Source organism: Octopus bimaculoides, chromosome 2, assembly GCF_046866305.1.
Source record: "Octopus bimaculoides isolate indiv1 chromosome 2, ASM4686630v1, whole genome shotgun sequence".
Taxonomy (NCBI): Eukaryota; Metazoa; Mollusca; class Cephalopoda; order Octopoda; family Octopodidae; genus Octopus; species Octopus bimaculoides.
Window position 1 is genome coordinate 70,385,782 of NC_142929.1, and position 25,000 is coordinate 70,410,781.

A 25,000-nucleotide genomic window follows, 5' to 3' on the forward strand; every position below is an offset into this window, starting at 1 on the left:
TTCTATAGATTTGTACAGAATGTTTTTTTTTTAATCTCTTTCCTGCAAAGTAAAAAAATATATAAGCCTACAGTTATATGTTTGAAAGTTATTTCCTTTTATCAACGTTGTTACTATTATTGAGAAATTCTTAGTCACTATATTTCCATTAAGAAATTATATTAATGTATTTTTTTACAATAATAATTCAAATTATTCTTTCATATTTCTTTAAAGTTCGAATTAAAAATTGTACACAATCAAGTGCTCCCGGATATGATAGGGAATGTGACGCCAGTTATGATACTCATGTGGCCACGGAATGGACAACACTTAAGGAAGGTTTGGGAGCTTGGATTAAATTCTATTTCGATGCTGTCTATTCAATATCTAGAATATCATTGTATCAGAGGACTAGCTGTTGGAACCAGATAGAAAATATAACAGTTAAAACTAATAACGACAGCGTAAGTTTCTTCTCGTGTTTCTTTTTATTTTTTACATCGAAACATTTAGAATATCGATATATATATATATATATATATATATATATATATATATATATATATATATATATATATATATATATATATATATACAACTTACGCTGTATATATATATATATATATATATATATACAGACACACAGAAACAGACACACACACACACACACACACACATATATTTTTATATACAAAAAATACAAAAATGGGACAAGAACGCAAAACATCTAGACAGTTAGGTGATAGAAAAAAGGGACAACAAAACATCCAGATAGACGATGCAAAGAAAACAAGGACGGGTCATTCGGAGTTTTCTATCCTCAGTCGAGTTCCAGATTATCTTTGCAATTTCGACTGGTTATACTCGAGATTGCTCAACTGAGGATAGAAAACTCCGAATGACCTGTTCTTGTTTTCTTTGTATCGCCTGTCTGGATGTTTTGTTGTCCCTCTTTGTATCACTTGTCTGGATGTTTTGCGTTCTTGTCCCATTGTATGTTTTATATATAAAAAAACATAGCGGCGTACGTACACTTTGGTCTCTTATATGTAAGTAAATATATATCTAAATTTTGTACGACTCTATTATTCTTTCTATTGTTTTATTCTTTCGTTCTTTCTATTAGCCCTTTCACGCTTACTTCATTCATTCCTCTCTTCGTTCTTTCGTTTCACCTCTCTCACATTTCCTGGCCTTCTCTTCATGCTCACTTTCCCTCCTCTCTCACTTCACTGCGTCCCTTTCATTTTTCTCGCCCCTCCTTAATTTTTCTATCCCTCTGCCTCTACCTCTCCCTCTTCTCTCCCCACGTGATCGGTGTTCGGCCAAGCCTGACCTTACTTTCTTGGTTCGACTACCATCCATGCAACATCTATATTCCTCCCTGTGTCTGTCAAATCTTATGTCCCTGCCGTAAGGCTTTACTTCCACACACGCCAGCTTAATAATTTTTAACATACAACGAGCTGCATATTCGTTCTGCCTATTCTATTGTTACAACACCTGACTTTGGATGTCAAATTTGTTTTATTTTCCTTCTCAGTTCGGGTTTAAATTGACCCAAAACAACAAGACCAATCACTATCAAACTGATGTTTACAACGACATTTTAGTATTATCTAATGTATTGACTGATTACGTGGAAATACAAGTGAAAAGCATGTATCCCAAATGTGATGATCGACCAGAAAGTGAAAGTGTTGGTTTGCGAGAAATATCGTTCCTTGGATTCGGTAAGAATAGACAATTATCTTTTATCTTTTATCTTTTACTTGTTTCTGTCATTTGATTGCGGCCGTGCTGGGGAGCCGCCTTGAAGGGTCTTTAATCGCACATATCAACCCCAGGACTTACTTTTTTAAAGCCTGGTGCTTATTCTCTCTTTGGCCGAACTGCTACGTTACGGGGACGTAAATACACCAGCACTGGTTGTCAAGCGGTGGTGGGGAGTCAAACATAGACACAAAGACACACTCATACACACACACACACACGCACACACACACACACGGTTCTAGTCGGTCCGAGGCTATAGTAGAAGACACTCGCCCAAGGTGCCACGCAGAGGGACTGAACTCGGAACCATGTGGTTGGGAAGCAGACTTCTTACCACACAGCCACGCCTACGCCTTTGTTAAAGAACGTATTTGTTTTTAAATATGATTAACGGATTTCTCTTGAATCTGTTTTGATTTCATTTCAGTCTACGCTTACTTCACGTTAAAAAACAGAAAAGCAACTACAAAAAAATAAAAAATAAACATTTCTCCTATATTAGATTACTCTGGTTTGAAAAATATATATCAAACGATTGAAAGTTAAATATACTAGGTTCATGGCTGAAGTCCCCCGGTCGGCTCTGCATCTTTTCTCCGTCCAATGTTATTTTATTTCATACATACATACATACATACATACATACATACATACATACATGATGGCTGCCCCATCGTTATCGAGTATGGCCATTGCACGAAGCTTAACTTAACGGTGCTGTGATCGAATGTGACTTTTTAGCCCAGCCAAAGATCTACAATGTCTTGCACAGAGTTGGTGTCCAAAACCTTTACTGGCAATAGCTGGCTGTTGTAATTGGGCTCCATGTACCTTTTCGTGTCGTTTAAGTCCTCCTGCAGAATCACACTCCCTTCCACATGCCCGACAGACATGATTAGTATGGTGTGTAGCATCATCACCAGCGGCCTGGTAGTCAATCATCGGTCTTGCTTTATGACTACTAAGATGACTCATGAGTCCAGCTTTACTGAGGCACGGTCTTGCACAGACACTGCATGTCAGTGTCATAGGAAGACCCTTACATATAAATACATAATACATACATACATACATACATACATGCATACATACCAAAGAAAAAGAAGATATCTATGGACAACTGCTTCGAAACCTCAAGCTTCTATATCCGGAATATGAATTCATATTCATACCAATAATAATTGGAGCACTAGGTTTTGTTAGTAAATGCTTAAAGGAGAATCTGGATAAACTGGGATTTTCAGAAAGAGAAATCGACCGGCTAATTCGTACATTGCAAGTGCAATCTGTGAGTGGAACAGTAAAAATATGCAAGACTTTTCTCAAGTTCCAAATGTGAATTTGCATGTGTTAAATACATCCCAAAGACGGAGCCTTGTATCTTTGTTAGAAACTGGCTCCCTCCTAAGTGGAAGATTTATAATAATTAAAAAACAGAAGAGACATACATACATACGTTTACGCGCATACAAACACCCACCTACCCACCTATACATACATACATATATATATATATATATATATATATATATATATATATATATATATATATATATATATATATATATATATATATATATATATATATATTATACATATACATCTATATATGTATATACATATATGTATGCATGTATATAAATATGCATATATATATACACATCTATAATTATCTATCCATCTATCTATCTAGTTATCGATCTATATGTCTATTTATATCTATATATATATGTGTGTGTGTATATACATATAAATATGTGTGCGCGAGAGAGTGAGAGAGTAAGAGAGAGACAGAGAGAGAGAGAAGGGAGAGAGAGCGGATGAAACATGTATTTGTAGTTTTCCAAAAAAAAAAAAAGCACTTAGTTTACTGAACTTCATCCTCGATTTCAATCAGTCAACCTGTCTTTGTGCCTCCTCGTTTCATTGACTCACTCTTTTATATCAGTTTTCTCTCACCCTCTCTGCTTTCCTCTTGCCCATTCTCTCTCTGTGTCTCTCTCTCTTTCTTTATCTCTTTCTTTTTCTCCATACGTCTCCTTCACTCTCTCCGAGATATAATATTTTCACCTCCATATCTCAGTTTATTTCGTTCACGTTTCTTTCGGAATGACTACTTAACTGATGATCTTTACACCTGCGATAAAATTCCCGAATATTCTTTGAAGCGAAAATGACCTGAGTTGTTAAGCTGGTACAATGATGCATTCCTAGGAATATATATATATATATATATATATATATATATATATATTGCAGTACACACATGTAGGCTAAACAGCGCCTGCTTAACACAACTACCTGAATCTTAGGTGCTCATTCACACAATATATTAGGTGTTTTCATGCTATTTCTTGCCGTAATAAACCAACTTTCTGTTTAAATGCTTTGAAAAATCCTTTTTTCTTTGATTTCTTTCGAGGTAATATTCAAGTGTACACTGCAAGAGTACATAAATTATGTAAACATATCGATCGTTTTAGTAAACATATTGATAATATTTAAAGATATTGATTCATTTTAGCTCCATCAATATGCTTTATAAACCAAAGTCCAATTACGAATTCTGTGAACGACATACTAATTAATTGTACAGGGAAAAAAGGAATTCTAGGACAGATGAAGAATAGAGATGTAAAATTTTATTTGTGTAAGTAAAATGTATCGATATCTTAAAGTTGACTATATATTGATAAAGTAGATGAGGGAAAATGCTTAGAACGGAAGAAAAATATGGCGTATATCACACATAGACATACAGATACACGCACGGACGCACTCTTTCACAAACACATATATAAATATTAAACGTAATCGTTGTATAATGCAAGTGGAGATATAGGCAAAATTTAAAGCATTTTCAAACATCTCTCATGCGCATTGTATAATGTTTCTTGCAAATTACAACATACACACACACATACACACACACATACACACATACACATACACACTAACAAATGTATATATATATATATATATATATATATATATATATATATATATATATATATATATATATATATATATATGTATATATATATATATATATGTATGTATGTATGTATGTATGTATGTATGCATATGTGTGTGTGTGTTTGTGTAGGTGCTGTGTGGTAAAAAGTCATAGGCTATGTGATAAGAATCTTCTTCGCCAACTGTGGTCTTGGGCTCAATCCCACTCTATGACACTTGGGACAAATGTCTTCTACCAAAGCTCCAAACAAATGAAAGCTTTGTGAGAGGTTTTGGAAGACGGAGACTGAAAGAAAGCCGTTGTAAATATATATATATATATATATATATATATATATATATATATATATATATATATATATATATATGAGAATTTACGAAACAAACAACAGACGAGGACAGCTGGTGTAAACAACAAAAGGATGTATTAGTTTATATATATATGAAGAAAAGTGGGGGGAGAAGGTTAGCACCTAATCTAACCCTAGTACTAGGGTCATGGAATGTTCCTGGGTGCGGTACAAATAAGGGAAAAAGGAGAGAGAGAGGGATTGTGATGATGAGGAGAAGGATGGATGTGCTTGCACTGAGCGAAACTAAGATGAAAGGTAAGGGAGAGTGCCAGTTTGGTGATGTGACTGGACGAGTTTCGGGAGTGAGAGGGGGGAGGTCTCGTGAAGGAGTGGCATGGTGAGTGAGCGTGAAACGGGAGATAGGCGATGTGAAGGAGTGGGAAGCCTTTAGAGAGGCAGTAATAATATGTACCTCTGAGGTAAGTGGTACACGAGTGGTTGGAATGGGTGTCAGGAAAGGTAGTGAGTGGTGGAATGAGCGGTGGCAGAGAAGAAAAGAGCTTTTGAAGACTGGTTGCTGGAAAGGGATGGAGTGGCTTATGGTCGCTACAGAGAAGTGAAGAGGAGAGTGAAGAGAGTGGTGAGTGTGGCGAGATGGGAGGCGAGTGAGAGGTACAAAGGGTAAAGTAGGTGATTATGGAAGTGAAGAAAAGGTGAAGGGTGTCAATGGAAATTTGTTGAAAGGAAGTGAGGATGTGCAAAGGAGATGAACAGAGTATTTTAGTGAGGATGATAGAGAGATAATTATGGTGGCTGTATGAGGAGAGAGGAGAATACCTGTTGTTGGGAAATAGAATTATGGTGCAATTGGAAGGGAGGAGTTGAGGAAATTCTTGCGGTAGATGGCAAACCGAAAGGTGCCAGGTATAGATGGGTGTACAGTGGAATGCCTAAAGAAAGGAAGAGTGACAGTGGTTGAATGGTTAGTGAGGCTTATGAATGTTTGTTATATGGCTGGAAGAGTACCAGAGGACTGGTGCAGTGCCTGTATAGTGCCACTGTACAAGGGGAAAGGGGATAAATGTGAGTGTGGAAATTTTAGGGGTATAAGTCTGTTGCATGTGGTTAGTAAACTGTATGGGAGAATTCTGATTGTAAGGGTGAGGAACCAGACAGAGAGTGTACTAGGGAAGGAACAGTGCGGTTTTAGGAGTGTGCAGATCAGATATGTGTTGTAAGACAGATGTATGAGAAGTTTTTGGCAAAAGGGAGGGATGTGTATTGGGCCTTTATGGACCTAGAGAAGGTATATGACCGTGTGGATAGGGATGCAATGTGGCAGGTGTTTCGGTTGTATGGAGTAGATGGTAGATTGTTGAGAGCTGTACAGAGTTTCTATACAGAAAGTAGGGCGTGCGTTAGGGTGGGTGGTGAAGTGAGTAGTTTGATATGAAGGTGGGGTTAAGATGGTTGTGTGCTGTCTCCGTGGCTGTTTAATCTATACATGGATGGTGTGGTGAGAGAGGTGAATGCTACAACTTTTGGTAGGGGAGCCCAAATGGTGACAGAAAATAGAGAGAACTGGCAGGTGAGTCAGTTGTTATTTGCTGATGATACAGCACTGGTGGCGGATTCGGAAGAGCAACTGAGGAGACTGGTGGTAGAGTTTGGAAGAGTGTGTGAGAGAAGGAAACTGAAAGTGAATGTAGCTAAGAGTAAGGTGATGCGATGTTCGAAAGATGGAAGGGCTGGTAGGATGGATGTGAGTATAAATGGTGAGATGTTAGAGGTGGTGAGTGCTTTTAAGTATCTAGGATCACATGTGACGGCAGATGGGGGGCGGGGCGGTTATAGCAGCAGGATATAGGGTGAGGGAGGGGAGTAAGATACTTGGAGTTGTGAAAGGTATGCTGAGAGATAAAAGGTTGAGTATTAAAGCGAAAGGAGGTGTGTATGGGGGTGTGATTGCGCCTACAATGTTATATGGTGCAGAGACGTGGGGTCTGAGAGAAGCGGAAAGGAAGCGACTAGGTGTGTGCGAGATGAGATGTTTGAGGGCTATGGTTGGTGTGACACGGATGGACAGGTGAGGAATGAGGAGGTGGAAGGAGAGCAGGAATAAGAGAAAATCTAACAACCAGAATGGATAGACGAATGTTGAGATGGTTTGGCCACATGGAAAGGCTGGATAAGAAGCGGATAGTAAGGAGGGTGATTAAAGAAGTAGTGGTAGGCAGCAGAACCAGAGGCAGACCTCAGTTTGTGTGGATGGATGGCGTGAGGAAAGCTTTGGTGGTTAGAGGTGCTGGAGTGAGAGAGGCAAGAGAGTTTATTAATGATAGGAAAGCTTGGAGAGTGTTTATGGACGGATGAGTGAATTGGTGTTGTTGAAAGGAGTACAGAACCATGATGCGGTGCGGGTAAATTAGCATATGCTATCGGGCCCCGCTGCTGATGTCGGGGGTTGCAAATAATAAATAACAAATCGGAGCGTACCAGGGAACCACAATCTTTTGCACAGATGTGACAAATGCAGGTGTCCCTTGCAGAAGATCTACAAAGAACGTACGTTGACACATGCTTTCATTCCATCATGGAATTTTTCATTGAAATGTTTTACCTTAGTAGGGATGCTAATAGACATGTGAAAAAATCTAGTGAAATCCTATGCCTGAAACTTTTTAAAGTGATGAAGGCCTTGCACTACGTATATACATAGATGCATACATGCATGTATGCATGCCTACATACATACATACATACATACATACATAATACATACATACATACATACATACATACATACATACATACATACATACATACATAATTTGTGATAGAGAAGAGAAACTGTACAGTAATGGAAATCAACTGCCCAGCGGATGTTAACATAAATATATATATATTTACATACAAATATGGCATTGTATATGACTTCTGATTTGCTAGTGAATATTTTGACGAAGAAATTCGACTTGCATTTTAGGAACTTAAAAAATTCTTTGATATTTTACTTTTAATTCTCAAGGTAGCAAACATTTAAGCATATATTGTCAAACTAGTAAGATATTTATGTTGATTATAATGCCTTGTTCTGATTTGTTATATGGTGATGTTACTATATAACTACGAATACACAAACCTTGTGTTCTGTTTTACGACTTTTTGAATACCAGGTGATCAACCGGCGCAAATGAAAACAACAACTGATCATCCGAGCACAACCGAAAGTTACAGTTTTCCTACAATATCTGGTATGTATTGCTTGTCTTTTACTTAACGTTGACTCAAATATAGACACAAAAGTAAATGTTAAAGTAGAAATACGGATATTAATTCATCAATACTCTAAGTGAGTGCATGATTTCTTGTTCCGCACTATGAATCAGTAGATATTTATATTACGGAATAAAAATATTCTCCATGAAACCGGAATATTGATAAATTCACTCCACTGCTAATATGTTTCCTGCAAGTATCAACTTGCAACAGTTTAAGCGTAATATTAGCGGTAACAATATCAGAGGTTGCGGAGATATCTCTAAAGGCCAAACTTAATGCCCCTTTATCCACAGCCAGTAATTAAAAAAAAAATAAAGAAAAGTATAAAAGAAATCTACAAACTTGATCTGTGAAAATACATTCGAGAAATGTTTTAATTTTCATTTTGATGCATAAATCTTCCTGAAATTGTTTAATTTCATTAAAGATTTTTATGATAATGAACTAGAGAATTGATTCAAATTACAGAAATATTAAGATGTAAATAATTGATTAACATTAATTACGATATCATAAATATTTAACACAACGTGTTTTTTGTTTCGTTTTCTTGTTAAACTCCCATGCAGTCTCTTATAGTCTTATTGGGGAGCGGAGGTGATGACCAGTCGGGACTTGTTTCTCTTAAAATTAAGATAATACAATCTGTATTAGTATAACATGAACAACAACGACAACAACTGCAGCAACATCATAAACCAAGCAAATAAACAAAAGAAAATAGAAATCCTATATATTTCTGTAAATGAAACAATAACAAAATATTCGATGGTCTTGTAGGATACACTTTATTATTAAAGGAAAGAAAACATGTCTGAATGACCGAAATGATATATGCATGTACACATACTTTACTTACATTAGCTTGCTTATGACAACCCATCAAAGGTGATGACAGTCGATCCAAGACATTCATCCTCCTCCGCTTTCATCATATTGTTTCTCATGGGAGTAGACGTAGCTGACAGGAACGATACGAGATAGGCAGTCCTGTGATATTGAGGGCACTAAACAACAGCCGCAGGGGGTTGATAGTGAAAAGAAGATTTTTTTATTGAGCTAACCCTATAGTATTATTCTACGTGTTCGTTCACACTTTACCGTTAGCTTGGAAGCGTGGAGGAGATGGAGCGATTGAGAGGAAGAGAGGGAATGTGAGAGAGGAGTAGGTGCAGCTTATATGGCTTTCCTATAAGTAGGTTATCTCCCTTGGCTAGGCGGCGCTCCATGTAGATAATTAAACTTCCGGAGGCTAACCCACGCCATTGTTATTGTTTTACGTCTTATCATGGATATAAAGCAGCTTGATGATTCAGCTATCGAAGTACTTACTGTGCCTGAGTTAAAGAAATATTTAAGATTATATGGACAGTATGTTACTGGAAGAAAGGTGGACTTGACTGAAAGGTTGAAAGGAATAAAAATTCTGTCAATGAAGAATGTCAACAAAGTAAATTCATCGGACGATAAGTCTGAAGTATCGGACGATACTTCAGACAGGAATAAGCAGAAGCTTATATCTCCTCTCGGTGAAGTATTGCCTGATCTAAAGATCTTTGTAAGTTGCCGAATTTCACAGATAATGACATAATTACCTCGTGCTACGGATGAAAGCAAAGCAACAGTTAAGGAGTGGTATATTTTACCACGACAGACACGTACACAGCATCGAATACCACGATGTGAGTGAAAGCTGCTTTCACTGTATTGTCCGGTGTCTGGTAATCCCTTCGATACCGACATCAAACCAAAAAAAGAATCCTGACCACAGAGTGTGGGTAATTATGTCAAATGTCACTGGCAACGTGCATTCAGCTGATTGCAACTGTTAAAACAAGTCACTGAGCATGCGTACATGTCATACGGGAGAGTTCCAATCAGGGGTGGATAACACCTTATAGGAAAGCCCTATAGGGCTAACATGGAGCAAACACATCGTTAGACAATCAATAAAGATCGTTACATATGTAACAATGGAATAAAGTATTACTAAGTTATGCTCATGTCTTTTTCTCTTATTATTATTGCTGCGTTCTTTGTATCATGTCATAACCCACCATCGAATACGGGCAACATGTGTGTAGAAGCGACGATGGAAGCTTAACATGAATAATCCCATATGATATTTGCATATCATATAGGATTATTATTTTTGTAAAATAATCAATAGCTGTATGCAAGGAGTTACCACCTTTCTATAATATATATGTTTAGAGTAAACTCGAGTGAAGTATTAAGAAAACTAGTATTACATTGTAAATTGAGAGTTACTTCCCATCGTGTACAACTCTCCACTAAAACTACAATCAAGAGAAGATTACTTAATAGCAGATGAGAAATTGAATAGCCATGTAAAACCATTTGTGATAACGTCACACACATAAACACACATAGACACATATACATACATACGTATTACACACACACACACACACACACACACGTAAGTATGTATGTATTTATTTATACGGACAGCGACCTATTATTGAAAGAAATTATTCACCAATGCGATTTTAAGCAATCTTTCTTTTTGTTCCCGACTAACGCGAGGTTGTATGCGCGCGCGTATGCGTGTGTGTGCTTGTGCACGCGCGCGTGTGTATATGTGAGTGTGTGTGCATTTGGTGTGTGTATATGTGTATATATATATATATATATATATATATATATATATATATATATATACACACACATATATATATGTACACACACACATGCACACACACACACACGTATTAGTTTCAAATTTGGTTACAAGGTCAGAAATTTTTTTCAGGGTACGTGGGTAAGTCAATATGTGCATACATATCTCACTGTTGCTTTCGTTTTAGCCCCGGGATAGGTCTGATCGAACAGGCCTTTCATAAGATGTCGAATAATTCGAGATAGTAACGTAATTTTATTTATCTGTGACTATCTTAACACATCTGTTTGTCTTTTATTGAAAGAGTAAGATGTGACTTGAGGAAAATTTGAGGATTATTCTTAGCTGACTGAGTACTGCCCCTTTCCCATTGATTATACAATGTTTATCATAAATGATGTCAGGAAACAGACATATCGATCAAAATCGTGTTAAGCTTTTCAGCACAGCAAACCAGTATTTCTCTGTTCTATGGCGTTCTTCTCCAAAACCCAAGTTAGATAGAACATTTATATAATTCATTCTTTATAAAAGGGTATTTCAATTTATTTGTTTCAAATTTTATATTCCCGTCAGGATTGAATGGATCCAAATGCATCTGTCCCTGTAAAGGACAAATAACAGAGACTCAAGCCGAATTTAAGAAACGAATGGAAAACACTCGAAAAGAACTTACAGTGAAAAGGAACGCAACTTCACAATACATAGCTACGAAAATCAGTGCTCCAGATGAGCGAGTGTCTTCTCAGACTATGGGCGCATTAGCAATTATCATGCTTTCAGTAATTGCTGGATTAATTATCATTCCAGACATCTTATATTTCTTGAAGAAAATTTTTTAGTACTTTGTAAACTCTTTATTAAGAAAATACCTAAAAGTCACCTACAGTTTGGTTTTTCACGTTTTATATATAAACTGCCATTAAATTTACTTATTATGTTTTTGTTATAGTGTTGCAGTTGTTGATATCACTTCTGAGACTAAAGACAAAGACAACGAAATAGTAATGCAATACGAATTGATGTAATAGTTTGTTCGTTCGTTCAGCTGTTATACTTTAGTTAATAAGAGAGTTGGAGTGAGTGAGAGGTGGAGTAAAAGTGAGAGAGAGGAGGAGGAGTGTGAGTAGGTGAGGAAGGAGCAGAGAAAGATGTATAATAAGGCCAAATGCACCGCGTTATTAGTTGAAAGGAGAGGCAAAGAGCGAGAGAAAAAAATGACGAGAGAAAAGAAAGAGAGAGAAGTATTAACGACGTGCTGTAGGGTGTGAAGGGAAGGGTAAAGAGAGATATGTTTAGGATACAATATTTGGCAGAGGGTGATGTTCTGGTAGTGAGTTTAAGAAAAGACAGATAAAGAGAGATGGTCAGGCGAGGCAGTTACATTAAGAAAGAGAGAGAGAGAAAGAGAGAGAGAGAGAGAGAGGTAGTTCGCATTTGTATTGTCAAAGTAGAAATACATCCACAACATGGAAATGAAATGTGCTTTGTTACTGAAAACTATAGTGATGATGATGATGATGATGATGATGGGGAGTGTTGATAATGAAAAGAAGATCTTTTATTGAACTAACTCTATAGTATTATTCTACGTGTTCGTTCACACTTTATGCGTTAGCTTGGAAGCGTGGAGGAGATGAAGCGATAGAGAGGAAGAGGGAATGTGAGAGAGGAGACAGCCAGCCGATTCATTATGCTGTCACCCATGTGGTTAGTGGAAGTGAGAGGTGAAGAGAAAGAGAGAAATGTTAAAGACATGAAGAGAGGTATTATAAGGTTAAAAAGTTAGTTGAAAAGGTAGAGAGAAAGAGAGAAATACAAAGTACTTAGCAGAGAGAAATTTTAAAATCGTATTATATATTATTGTGACTGGAAGTGAAATAACTTAGCGAAATAAAAATAAAAAGACAAATCAACCTTTCTTTCTTAAATAGTTTCTCTTAATATTCTTCGTTCTGTGGAATTTCCACGGGCCCACTAGTATTGTTTATTACGTTAGCAAAAAACTTGACATGAAGAGAGAATTTTTGAGTAGGAAAACATAGCCTTAACACCTTTTCGAATGTTATTAGCGATGTAAATAAATCGAAATCGCTCTAGTTAAGCTTAGTAAAAATATATTTACATGGAGCACAGAAAAGAAAAAGAAAAAATACAGAATACGAAATACGAAAATATATGAATTCATAATTTGACAGTTGTTTCAGGAAACCCGGAGTTATCTAATAATCATAATCATAAATTGCAGACGAAATATGCAAAATGTCATGGGTATATAACCGGTAAACAGTCATATAGTGATATTACAATAAATCCGGCTTCCCTCATCAAGAGAACATAGGCAAATGCGGTTCATGTAGTAATGGTAGCGAAAACAAACTGTTAAAGAGGAAAGGAAGCAGAACGAGATCAGGGATCAATTAATGTATTGCAGTGAAATTCTTGTTTCTGTCATGGTTCTTTCGATATATCACAATCAGATTTTACTGTAGTTAGTTTGCCCTGGAATTTATTAAAGAATTTTAATTAAACATCAGTTATTTTGTTCTTGAATAAAAATAAGTTGACTAACCTAATTTTATTCTTTTATTCTTTTCTCTTTCACTTGTCTCAGTCATTGGACTCTGGCCGTGCTGGGACACTGCTTTAAATGGGTTAACTAATCACAATGATTCCAGTTCTTATATTTTTTTAACGTCTGATACTTATTTTATGATTGTCTTTTGTTGAACCGCTAAGTTACGGGGACGTAAACACAGCAACACCGGTTGTCGAGCAGTGATGGGAGACAAACACAGAAACAAAGACACACACATAGGTATATTGGTATAAATATATATATATATATATATATATATATATATATATATATATATATATATATATACCAAATCCATTTATTCAGTAGGACTGAACCTGGAAATATGTGGTTGGAAAGCAAGCTTCTTATCACACACCTACGCCACAGCCATGTGTGCATCTACATACATGCATACATGCATATGTACTTACCTGGTCAGGTATCTAGATGCCTAAAGTAATAGGTTTGTTCTACGAGCCTGCGAAAATTTAAGTTGCATGGAACTGAGTCAAACTGTTCTTAAATATATATATATGTGTGTGTGTGTGTGTGTGTGTGTGTGTGTATGTGTGTGTGTGTGTGTGTGTGTGTGTGTGTATTTTGCCTAATTTGTTTTATTTTATCGGTTATCAATTAACCAACCATAACAAAGTCAAGGCCTTTCAAAACAATAGATGACCAATTAGATTTCGTGACTAAACTAAAATAACCCCTCCCCACTTCCTGCAGGATTTAAGCTACTCCATAAAGAAGATAATAACGGAGAAATAAACATATCACATGTTTATATGTAAATATATATAACTTTGTGTATTATTGTTATAACTATATTATATAATTTTAATACGAACTACTACATTAATCCTCCCTTCTAAACACATCTAATACGTATGTACCTATGAGCATGTTTGTTTGTACGGAAATATATATGTATACATACATACATACATACATACATACATACATATATATATATATATATATATATATATATATATATATATATATATATATATATATATATATATATATATATATATGCATCTGTGTGTGTGTGTGTGTGTGTGTGTGTATGTGTATGTATGTGTGTATATATATATATGTGTTTAAAAGGTACCCAATACCCGGATGTTTACCTGAATAGCAAGAGTGAGGTGTTTAACACTTGTCTGCATGAAAGGAAGTGCATTCTATCGTAACTGCGCGCACCACCATGACTATAGCCACAGGTCCCCTGCCTCGACCTTCCGCAAATGACTTTCCACCAATGACCTTGGGCCCTACAAAAGGAGTTGGATTTTTTCGTTCCACCACCTTTTTCACACCAACCGCTGACCGGTTGTGCTAATCCACCTCCTACAATAGAGAGCAGTCACTATATTCTTTTCCATATCGGCTAACTCTGAAGAGCGTAAAGTTATATAATCGGCTTGTTACTTAATACTCCATTGTATTCTTTACACGAAACCGATTGATAAGACCAGCTGTGATGGATATTTAATCTATACATACACAAACGCAAGTTGTCTGTTTGGATGTCTGTTTGTTGTCGTTAACGAATTTTCGTGAAACTTTGCAAACATATTAAAATAACATTCAGTTTGTTACTAGGCTCATTGAAGTTTAATAAAAAAACTTATAATTGGATGGCTAGGGCCCCTAGAAGGGGTCCACATATATAACCAATATATTTTCCTTTAACAGCCAAGGGAAATAACCCATTCATTTTCCTTTCATCACCCTAAACACTACCAAGCTCAAAGTTAATGGTCAAGGGATGGAAACTGACAACAGGAGAATCGTGCCCTACAACCCATTGCTGTCTAAAATATTGCTGGCCCATGTTAATTTTGAGTCGTGCATCTCTATAAAAAGTATTAAATATGTATGTAAATACATCAATAAGGACTCAGACATGGCGGTTTTGGGACTTGAACAGGAGGGTAGGCAGGCAGATGAAATTCAGCAATATAAGTTGGGCAGATGAAATTCAGTAATATAAGTTTGTCATCAATAACTCTATTTACTTAGTTGTAAGTAGGCAATACAGTGATAGAGTTCAACGTCTGTACTAGAAATTTTTCTAGTATCGTAAACATTGCACTTCAGAATTGGTTTTTGATATCACCAAAGCCTTCCCTTTCTCTCAATAGGAATCTATCCAAAGAAAAGTAACCAGTCATTCCCACGAAAATCAGTATTTCAGATCCTGACAACTTTAAATATATTACACTCACTTCTAGAATTTCAAACTTAATATAAATAGTCATACACAACCACGATAGTCATCTATAGGAGTTCGTCTTCCTGCTCAATGACAACAAGTATCAGTAGAACCATGTCTAGAGAATATCTACTCTCTTTTATTAGGTATTATAAATATTAACATCAGTAAAATAATGTATTGTTCTATTATGTAACTCCCAGGAGTAGGCTGCACTTACATGTCACGTTTTGGATTGCAAATTTCCTGTTACTCTATTGCAATAGTCACCGATATTGGTTTCACATCGGCACCAGCATTTTATTAAAGCCTGGCACTTATTCTGTTGATATCTTATATCGAACCACTAGGTTACGGGAATGTAAACAAACCAACACCGATTGTCAAAGACAAACACAGACACTCACGCACACATACACACATATACACACGTATATATATATATATATATATATGCATACGACGGGCATCATTCAATTTCCGTCTACCAGATCCATTCACAAGGATTTAGTGAACCAGAAGCTACAGTAGAAAACACTTGGCGAAGGTGTCACGCACTGGTTGGAAACCAAATGCTTAGCGGTACTTCGCTTGACTAATACACTAAACACTTAGTTCAATCATTCCTGACCAGAACGGTAACTTCTACAAATTCTCTCACCGTTCGCATTTTACCTTCGAATCTACTGAAGTTTAAACTAAACAATAATCGCGCCCTTCTACGAGTCTGAGAATGACCTACAAAGTTCATAGGCAATGTCACATCTACCAAGAAATGCCTTGAGGTAACATGGTGGCAAAATTCTGCTGAGTTGAGTTTGCGACACGAGTTCGACCTTAATTTACTTCCTCTTCAAAATTTTGTTAGCAGTCAGCTTGACTGTAGTCTCCACCCTCAGGATGATTTTTCTTTGACACCTTAGTTTATAAAGTCTTCCGTGGGGACCTAACTGTTATTATATTATATTATCAAGCAAAATATTGAATAGAACACAGTAAGAATATGAAGTCTATGTAAAAAACAAAACGTATCGATGCAAACAATAGATACTTTTTCGTAGATAACATGCAAAGAAAGGAACCAACAAAAAATAGAGTAGCACTGGAGCTGAGCATGAAACTTGGTCGCATTTGGGTGACGAAAATTTTGACACTTCATGAAATAAATTTAAAGGAAATACAAGAACTTTGTATGTTATTAAATTATTCTTCCTAGATGTAACTGCTTCAGTTTCAACACAGTCGCAGATTAAGTCATTTGCTTGACAAATAGATAGGTACAACTCCGAAATAAAGCTAATTAACAGGAAACATTTTTAAGGAGCCTATCAAACATTGAAATAAACTCTAGGTAATTTCTCTTTGCTTGTATTAGCATTTCAGTTCAAAGTGCCAGTAACCATTAAAATTTTAGTTGTTCTGATGTCTAACAATACAATTTATAATCCATATTATCACAAAGAGGCGGCATGCAAGATCATTTTAATGACCTGTTAGAACTTGCTTATATTAAACTCATATGTTCACTGAATGATAACGGAAACAACAAAGAGGACCTTGATGTACTGCAAATGCGAAAATATATTAAAATACGAGAAAAAAGTAATACATAAAAAAAAAATATATATATTTAAAAGAACACAGTTCTAAGTGGCGTTGTTATAATAAAAGAATTGATTTATTATTAAACAGTACAATGACGATTGCATGAAAGTCTATCTATCTATCTATCTATCTATCTATCTATCTATCTATATATCTATATATATATATATATATATATATATATATATATATATATATATATATATATGCGTGCTTGTGTGTGTGTATAATACATGCATACATACATACACACACACACACACACACACACACACACACACACACACACACACACACACACACACACACACACACACACACATATATATATATACATGTATGTATGTACGTGTATTAACGTCGGAAGAGGACGTATTGTTATAAAAGGTATAAAGCAACAAATAAAGCCAATGTCCAGCTATTTCAGTCTGAGTCTTGCATTTCGTTTCGTCGATAGCAGAACGAAGTATACTTTACACTAACATAGAAAAAAAAAATCTCACAGATATACACTTCTCGCATATTCACTCTTATGAACAAATGCGTTCTGAGTTCAAATTCCGTCGACGTCAAGTTTGCTTCTCATCCTTTCGGGGTCGATAAAATAAGTACTAGTTGAGCACCGGGATCGATGCAGTCGACTAGTACTTTCTCCCAACATTTCAGGCCTTGTGCCTTCAGTAGAAAGAATTATTATTGTCATTATTATTGTCATTATCATTATCATCATCATCATCATCATCATCATCATCATCATCATCATCATCATCACCATCATCATCCTTATTATTTGTATAAAAAATACTGATTTCTAATATTAGCACGAAGTCACGAATCAATGTATATATGACAAGTACTTCATTTTCCGACTTCGGAATGATGAAAAGCAAACTTATCTATTGTAGATTCGAACTCTTTTATGTTTCCGCGATCATAATGCCATGAGATCCTTGCCTGTACCAGGCAAAGGGTTGTGTCTGAACGATGTACTTCATTTAACGTTGTTCCAGTTTACTCAGCTGAAAATGCGTAACAGCTTAGTATATATATATATATATGCAAACGTACATTTATATGTATGTATATATATATTTATATATATTAATCAATGAAGTTCTAACTTAGTCTGATATTCACGTTTTATTATTTACAATTTTTACAATTTTTACAATTTTACAATATTGAAATAAACTACTACTTTCATGCGTTACACAATTATCAAGTTTATGTAGTGACAGCCGTGTTCCACAATTGTCAACTGTAGTGAAACAGTTTTATCCTTCAAATACCAACCGACAGGCTCCTAACTCTGCAGGTAGACATGACATACGCATTCAGTACAATACACACACCATTCATATACGCACAAATCACACAACAGCACAACGATACATATCGCTACAATACCAACAGATGTTAATCAATACGGTAACTGACATACATACACTTCCATGTACTAATAGACAATTCTCCTATACTTATACAGGGTGTGCACAAAGTCTGGGGACACGGCGATTAACGCATACTTTAAGAGATTATTATTTCTTATATTTAATTGTTTATGTTATGATCTTATTTACTCCATGTACCCACATGGGGATTAACACCACCCTCCTCACCGGCACCCATCATCGACCCTACCACATCACCTAATCCTTCAACTGTTCTTCTACCAATATCATCTATTGCATCTCCTGCTCTCTCTGCCATTCTCTGTATATCGGACAAGCGAGACGCTGCTTGGCTGACCGGTTCGCGGAACATCTTCGAGACATCCACCTCGGCAATGACACCTCGGTCTCACGCCATTTCCGCTCTATCGGTCACTCTTTGCAACACCTGTCTGTGTTCGGATTGTCCTTGCACAGGGGCCATCCGGACTCCCGTTTGTGCTGCGAACAGGGATTAATCTTCTCTCTTCGCTCCTTTGAGCCACATGGACTCAACTCTCATTCCGCTTCATCTAACCTCCACCCCTTGCCTCTCTCCCGCTCCCTCCTCCTCCCTCCTCCCTCCTCCCTCCTCCTCCCTCCTCCTCCCTCCTCCTCCCTCCTCCTCCCTCCTTCTACCTCCTCCCTCCTTCTACCTCCTCCTCTCTCTCATCTTCCCTCCTACTTCCTCCCACCCACCTCTACTCTCTTGCTCCGACTCCTACTTTTCTACAACCCGACTCTCTTACTCTCTTCTCTCTTCTCTCTTACTCTCTTCTCTCTTACTCTCTTCTCTCTTACTCTCTTCTCTCTTACTCTCTTCTCTCTTACTCTCTTCTCTCTTACTCTCTTCTCTCTTACTCTCTTCTCTCTTACTCTCTTTCTCTCTTCTCTCATACCCACCTTCCCCTTCCCCCTTCATCGTCAACCCTCCCTCATAAGCCCACCCCACTGGTGATGATGATGATGATGATGATGATGATGATAATGATAATGACAATAATAATGACAATAATAATTCTTTCTACTTTTGGCCGTCTTCACACGTATACTCAGCCGGTGGCCAGAAATAAAGTGAAGGATGACTCGTCCGAAATAATAACATTCTTCCACTGCTCTAGGTTTTTACTCCACTCTAAATGCTTTGCAACGTTTGCTTTTGAACGTAGAGCTTTTCTGGTTGCAGCCCTCCCGTGAAATCCGGCATTGTGCAGCTCCCGGCTAACAGATTTTGTGGAAGCTGTGTTCTCGAGGCAGTCATTAAGCTCTGCAGTAATTTTGGGAGCTGTACTTTTCTGATCGTTTCTAACAATTAGCGTAAGCATCTGACGGTCCCTATCTGAAAGTTTTGATTTTCTTCCGGAGTTTTGTTTCGACGAGGAGGTTTTTCACTCTTTCTCAAAGACTGACATTACTTTCGAGACAGTACTTCTTGATACACCAAACATTTCGGCTGTTTTCGTTACGCTATCGCGTGCCATACAAGCACCAACAATTTGACCTCTTTGAAAGTCCGATAGATCTGTCATTTTAATGACTTTTAATTACATTTTTCTGATGATATCTGGAAAGAAAGAGCAATTTCAGCAAAACATATCAAGCAACACTAATAATAAATGGAAAAAATTAAAATAAACAAGCTTTTGAGGGTTTTATAGATATTTCAAAATTACGATGCTATGGTGCTAGGTTTCCATTCTTTTGTGCAACCCCTGTATACACACACACACACACATATATATATGCATAGATATATGTATGTAGATATACATACATATATCTACATTCATATATATATATATATACATCCATATATATATAGATACATATACATACATATATATACATACATACATAAATATATACATACACACACATATATATATATATACCTATATATATACATAGATACATACGTATATATATATATATATATATATATATATATATATATATATATATATATATGTATATATATATATATGTACGTATATATATGTACGTATATATATATATATATATATATATATATACACATACATACAGCACCATGATTGACCCCTAGCTCCAAAAGTTTTTTATTCTCTCTGTTTATTTCCACTTGTTCCTTTCTGTTGAAAGCGTAGGTTCGAATCGTAAGTGACTTTCTCACCTTCCCGAGTATTAAACTAATACACCTCCTTGTTGTTTATACATCTGTGTTCGTCTTTTGTTTTTCTGTAAATGTCAACTACATATATATATGTATATATATATATATATATATATATATATATATATATATATATATATATATATATATATATATATATATATATATATATATATACATATATATATATATATATATATATATATATATATATATATACATATATATATATATATACATATATATATATATATATATATATATATGTTTATGTATGTATATATATATGCATACATATATATACATATATATATATACATATATACATACATACATATACATACATACATATATATATGTATATACATGCATACATATTTACATACATATATATATGTATGTATGTATATATATATATATGTATATATATATATACATATATATATATACATATATATATATATATATATATATATATATATATATATATATATATATATATATATATATATATATATATATATATGTACACACAAACGTACACACACACACACACACACACACACACACACACACATATCTCCGAAGGGAGATACTGGCTCTTTTAAAAATAAATGAAGTCTTTTTAAAATAAATGGAGAGTCTAAGCGTGATAATTTTTATATGCTACTTTCAAATTAACAATAAGTAAATGAAGGGTCGAAGGATGTAAACTTTATTGGATTAATACCACTTTTTTTATCGGTTTCACTTCAAAGCTACGGCCATACTGGGGCACCACCGTTTTGCTACACACTTATTTATTGAGAGCCTCCTCTGATATATGACATGTGGTGAATAATGGAGTTTGATGTTGCTGCCCTCATTTGTGTCTCCTGTCGCGAGGTAGCTTCATCTGCGACTCTCGACAGGAAGAGATCCACTTTTCTTTTGAAAATACTTACATCCACTTTGTGTAGGCCCCACAGGCTCTTTGGGAGAATATTAAAAAGCTGTGGGCCCTTGATACTCAAGCTGTTGCAGTAACTGGTCCTGAAGCGCGACAGAATTGTTGGGATCTTTGACACTGTGCAGGAGCGACCCGTTCTGGCATTTGTGTAGCTTTCAATGCCAAAATTTTGCACAAACCCTTTCAAGTTCTTCCAGATGTATATTACTGCATATCTCTCCCACCTTCGCTCCAGAGAGTAGAGTCTTAGCTGTTTCAGCCTTTCCCATTAGTAGAGTTGTTGCAATGAGACGATCTTCTTTGTGAAGCTACGTTCGATTGCTTCATGGTCCGCTGTTAATTTTACACCGTGCGGTGACCATAGTCGGGATCAGTAGTTCAGGCGGTGGCGGACGAATGTTCTCTAGAGAACCATCATGGTTTCCTACTCTCTGGTTTTTAAGGTTCACGGGATCCAGCCAGCCAGCCAGCCGTATGTACTTTGTTGCCATCTTGGTAATGTGCACTTGGAAAGAGGCATTATCACTCAAGTCGATACCTAGGTCACGCACTGATTTACTTTCTGGGATTGGAATACCCACTGGGCCAATGTACCCTGTAAGTTTTTCGTTCAGCTTTGGGTGCTGGTTACACAGAGCTTGGAATTTGCCAGCATTAAACTGCATATTATTGTCCTCAGCCCATCTGTGAATTGCAACCAACTCCTGTTGCAGGCGTGCAACATCGCTAGGGTTTTATATTTTCTGCGAGACTTTCGGGTCGTCTGCGTAGCTAGCAAGGGTGGCTATCCGGGCAGCTGAGGGCATATCTGAGAGGGCCACTATGAAAAGCAGTGGTCCCAAGACAGTGCCCTGTGGAACACCACTCACTATTTGTGTTTCCTATGAGATGGTTCCATTGGCCACCACTGCCTGACTTCTATCTTTCAGAAAATCATGTAACCACTCTCCAATATTTCCAGCTATGCCAAAATCGTGCAGTTTGTGGCATATCATACCATGATCAACTCTATCTAACGCTTTTTCAAAGTCAAAGTATATTACGTCCACATTTGAGTTGTCGAGCAACTGCTTCAACAGTCAGTCATATTGCTGTAGGAACTGTGTCAGGCAGCTTTTACCTGGTCGAAAACCATGCTGGGTATCACTCAGCAAGTCGTTTTCTTCAAGGAATGCGATTAGTTTCGCTCTGATTATTCGTTCCGTGACTTTGCTGAAGCGTGAAGTCAGAGAGATAGCCCTCTGATTTTTGGCATCTGCTCTGCTTCCTCCTTTATGGATTGGGCATATTATTCCCTCCTTCAGTTTGCTTTGCAGCTTGCCATTTGCAAGAAAACTCTGGAAGAGAATCTGTGGTGGTTTTGCCAGAGCAAGTTTGCACGATTTGAGGAGGATTGCTGGGAAACCAAATAACACCAAATTGAAAATAAATAATCTGCCTAAGGGACATAATTTTTATAGGATTATTATATTTCTTCATTTAATTTTAAAATACGGTGAGGCACTCTTCTGTAGGTATGCCATATGTGTAATATAACGACACAAATAATAACGTGTATGTGTGTATGTGCGTGTATGTGTGTGTGTGGGAGGGAAGGTGTATGACTGTAATAAGCTCCACTACTTCATATTGTTATAAGTATTACTTAATAAGTATTATTTTGCATTCATTCTATATTTATATCTGTAGAAGATCAGTTTTCATTTTTTCGCTGTCTACCTTCACAATAGAAACCATAGAAGATCACTTTCGTTTTATTCCCTACCTACCTTCAGAATAGAAACCGTAACTTAGATTTCACTCCGTTTTTCCTTTCTTTTACGTATTCCGCATCAGAATTTATAAGGTCAGCTGTCATTTTCCTATCTTACTTCAGCATATTTGTACAACTTTTCATTTGAAAATACCCATTTCTCCTAAATACAAGAAGAAACAATTTCTGTGGGGCACATTTCATTGAGCTGTACTTTCTCACATTTACTATTGACTGATACATACATAGTGACGTTATAAGGTATGTATTTTACAAGAGACACGGTGTCAAGAACTACGCACATGAAATCTTCAATTAAAACGGGAGTAATCTAATGAATGTGATACACGTTGTGTTGGTTACATTTTTCTACATCAGTAACTTCACGCCTGGACAATATATTCCGAATCTGAGAACATTTTAGGGGCTGGCAATTAAACTGCTAAAATAAGCTAGTGTTTTTCTATATTGTTCTTTTGGTATTGATTTACAATTATTTGAGAACATGATCGAAATAATGATCATAATGACGCTAAGTTCTTGTCTATATATATATATTCATTTATCCGTCAATCATCTATCTGTTTATATATCTATCTATCAATATTGTTTATATATCTATCTATCAATGTCTGTATTCTGGCTATCAATATAACACAGGCACACACGCTCAAACACACACACACACACACACACACACACACACACACGTGTGTGTGTGTGTATGCATGTATGTATGTATGTATGTATGTATGTATGTATGTGTGTATGTATATCTCTATCTAGCTACACTTGGCAACTCCGTAGGCACCACAATCTCTACTAGCGACGATGAAGAATTACCACCAAAACTCAAAGAAGACAGCAAACACTCTGACCCTGATGATCTGTCAACAGATATTCATGAAGAATTAATATCTTATTCAACAGCAAGAAGCTACTCAACAGAAAATCTGCACTCATCGCCACCTACCGACACGAAACACACGATACTTTCAACTACCAATCTGGATTCCACCAAGCAAGGTAATTTGAAATTTAGCCTCATTCACATATCCATGTTTATAACTCAACATATCGACTCCTTACTTGTTTTTCTAAAATGCACCATAAATGTTCAATAATATTGAGATCTGGGGACTGTGGTGGCCAGATAAGATGTTCAACATAACTAGAATGTTCCTCGTGCCATTCAGTAACAACTTTAGCTAAGCGAATTGGTACATTATCAGCTTGAAAGATTGCGTTTCTCTCCGGAAACAGTTCCACAACCATAGGATGAATTTGATCAGATAAAATGCTCAAATAGTCTCGACTATTAATTCTGCCGTGAAGGAAAACCATTGGGCCGGC

At 36.2% G+C, this 25,000-nt stretch overlaps 1 protein-coding gene across 2 annotated transcripts in view; it reads left to right on the forward strand.

The window, feature by feature from the left end:
* Nucleotides 1-12,859, forward strand: part of LOC106869236 (uncharacterized) — a 39,663-nt gene extending 26,804 nt beyond the window's left edge. Inside the window, exons 8-12 of one of the 2 annotated variants that reach the window (XM_089346962.1) lie at nucleotides 217-446; nucleotides 1,526-1,715; nucleotides 4,283-4,408; nucleotides 8,204-8,281; nucleotides 11,530-12,859. In XM_089346962.1, coding sequence (XP_089203088.1) covers nucleotides 217-446; nucleotides 1,526-1,715; nucleotides 4,283-4,408; nucleotides 8,204-8,281; nucleotides 11,530-11,795 — 890 coding nt within the window. In that variant the 3' untranslated portion in view covers nucleotides 11,796-12,859. The remainder of the gene's footprint in view (nucleotides 1-216; nucleotides 447-1,525; nucleotides 1,716-4,282; nucleotides 4,409-8,203; nucleotides 8,282-11,529) is intronic. The other variant, XM_089346963.1, reaches the window with a different exon arrangement.
* Nucleotides 12,860-25,000: the final 12,141 nt, after the last annotated feature.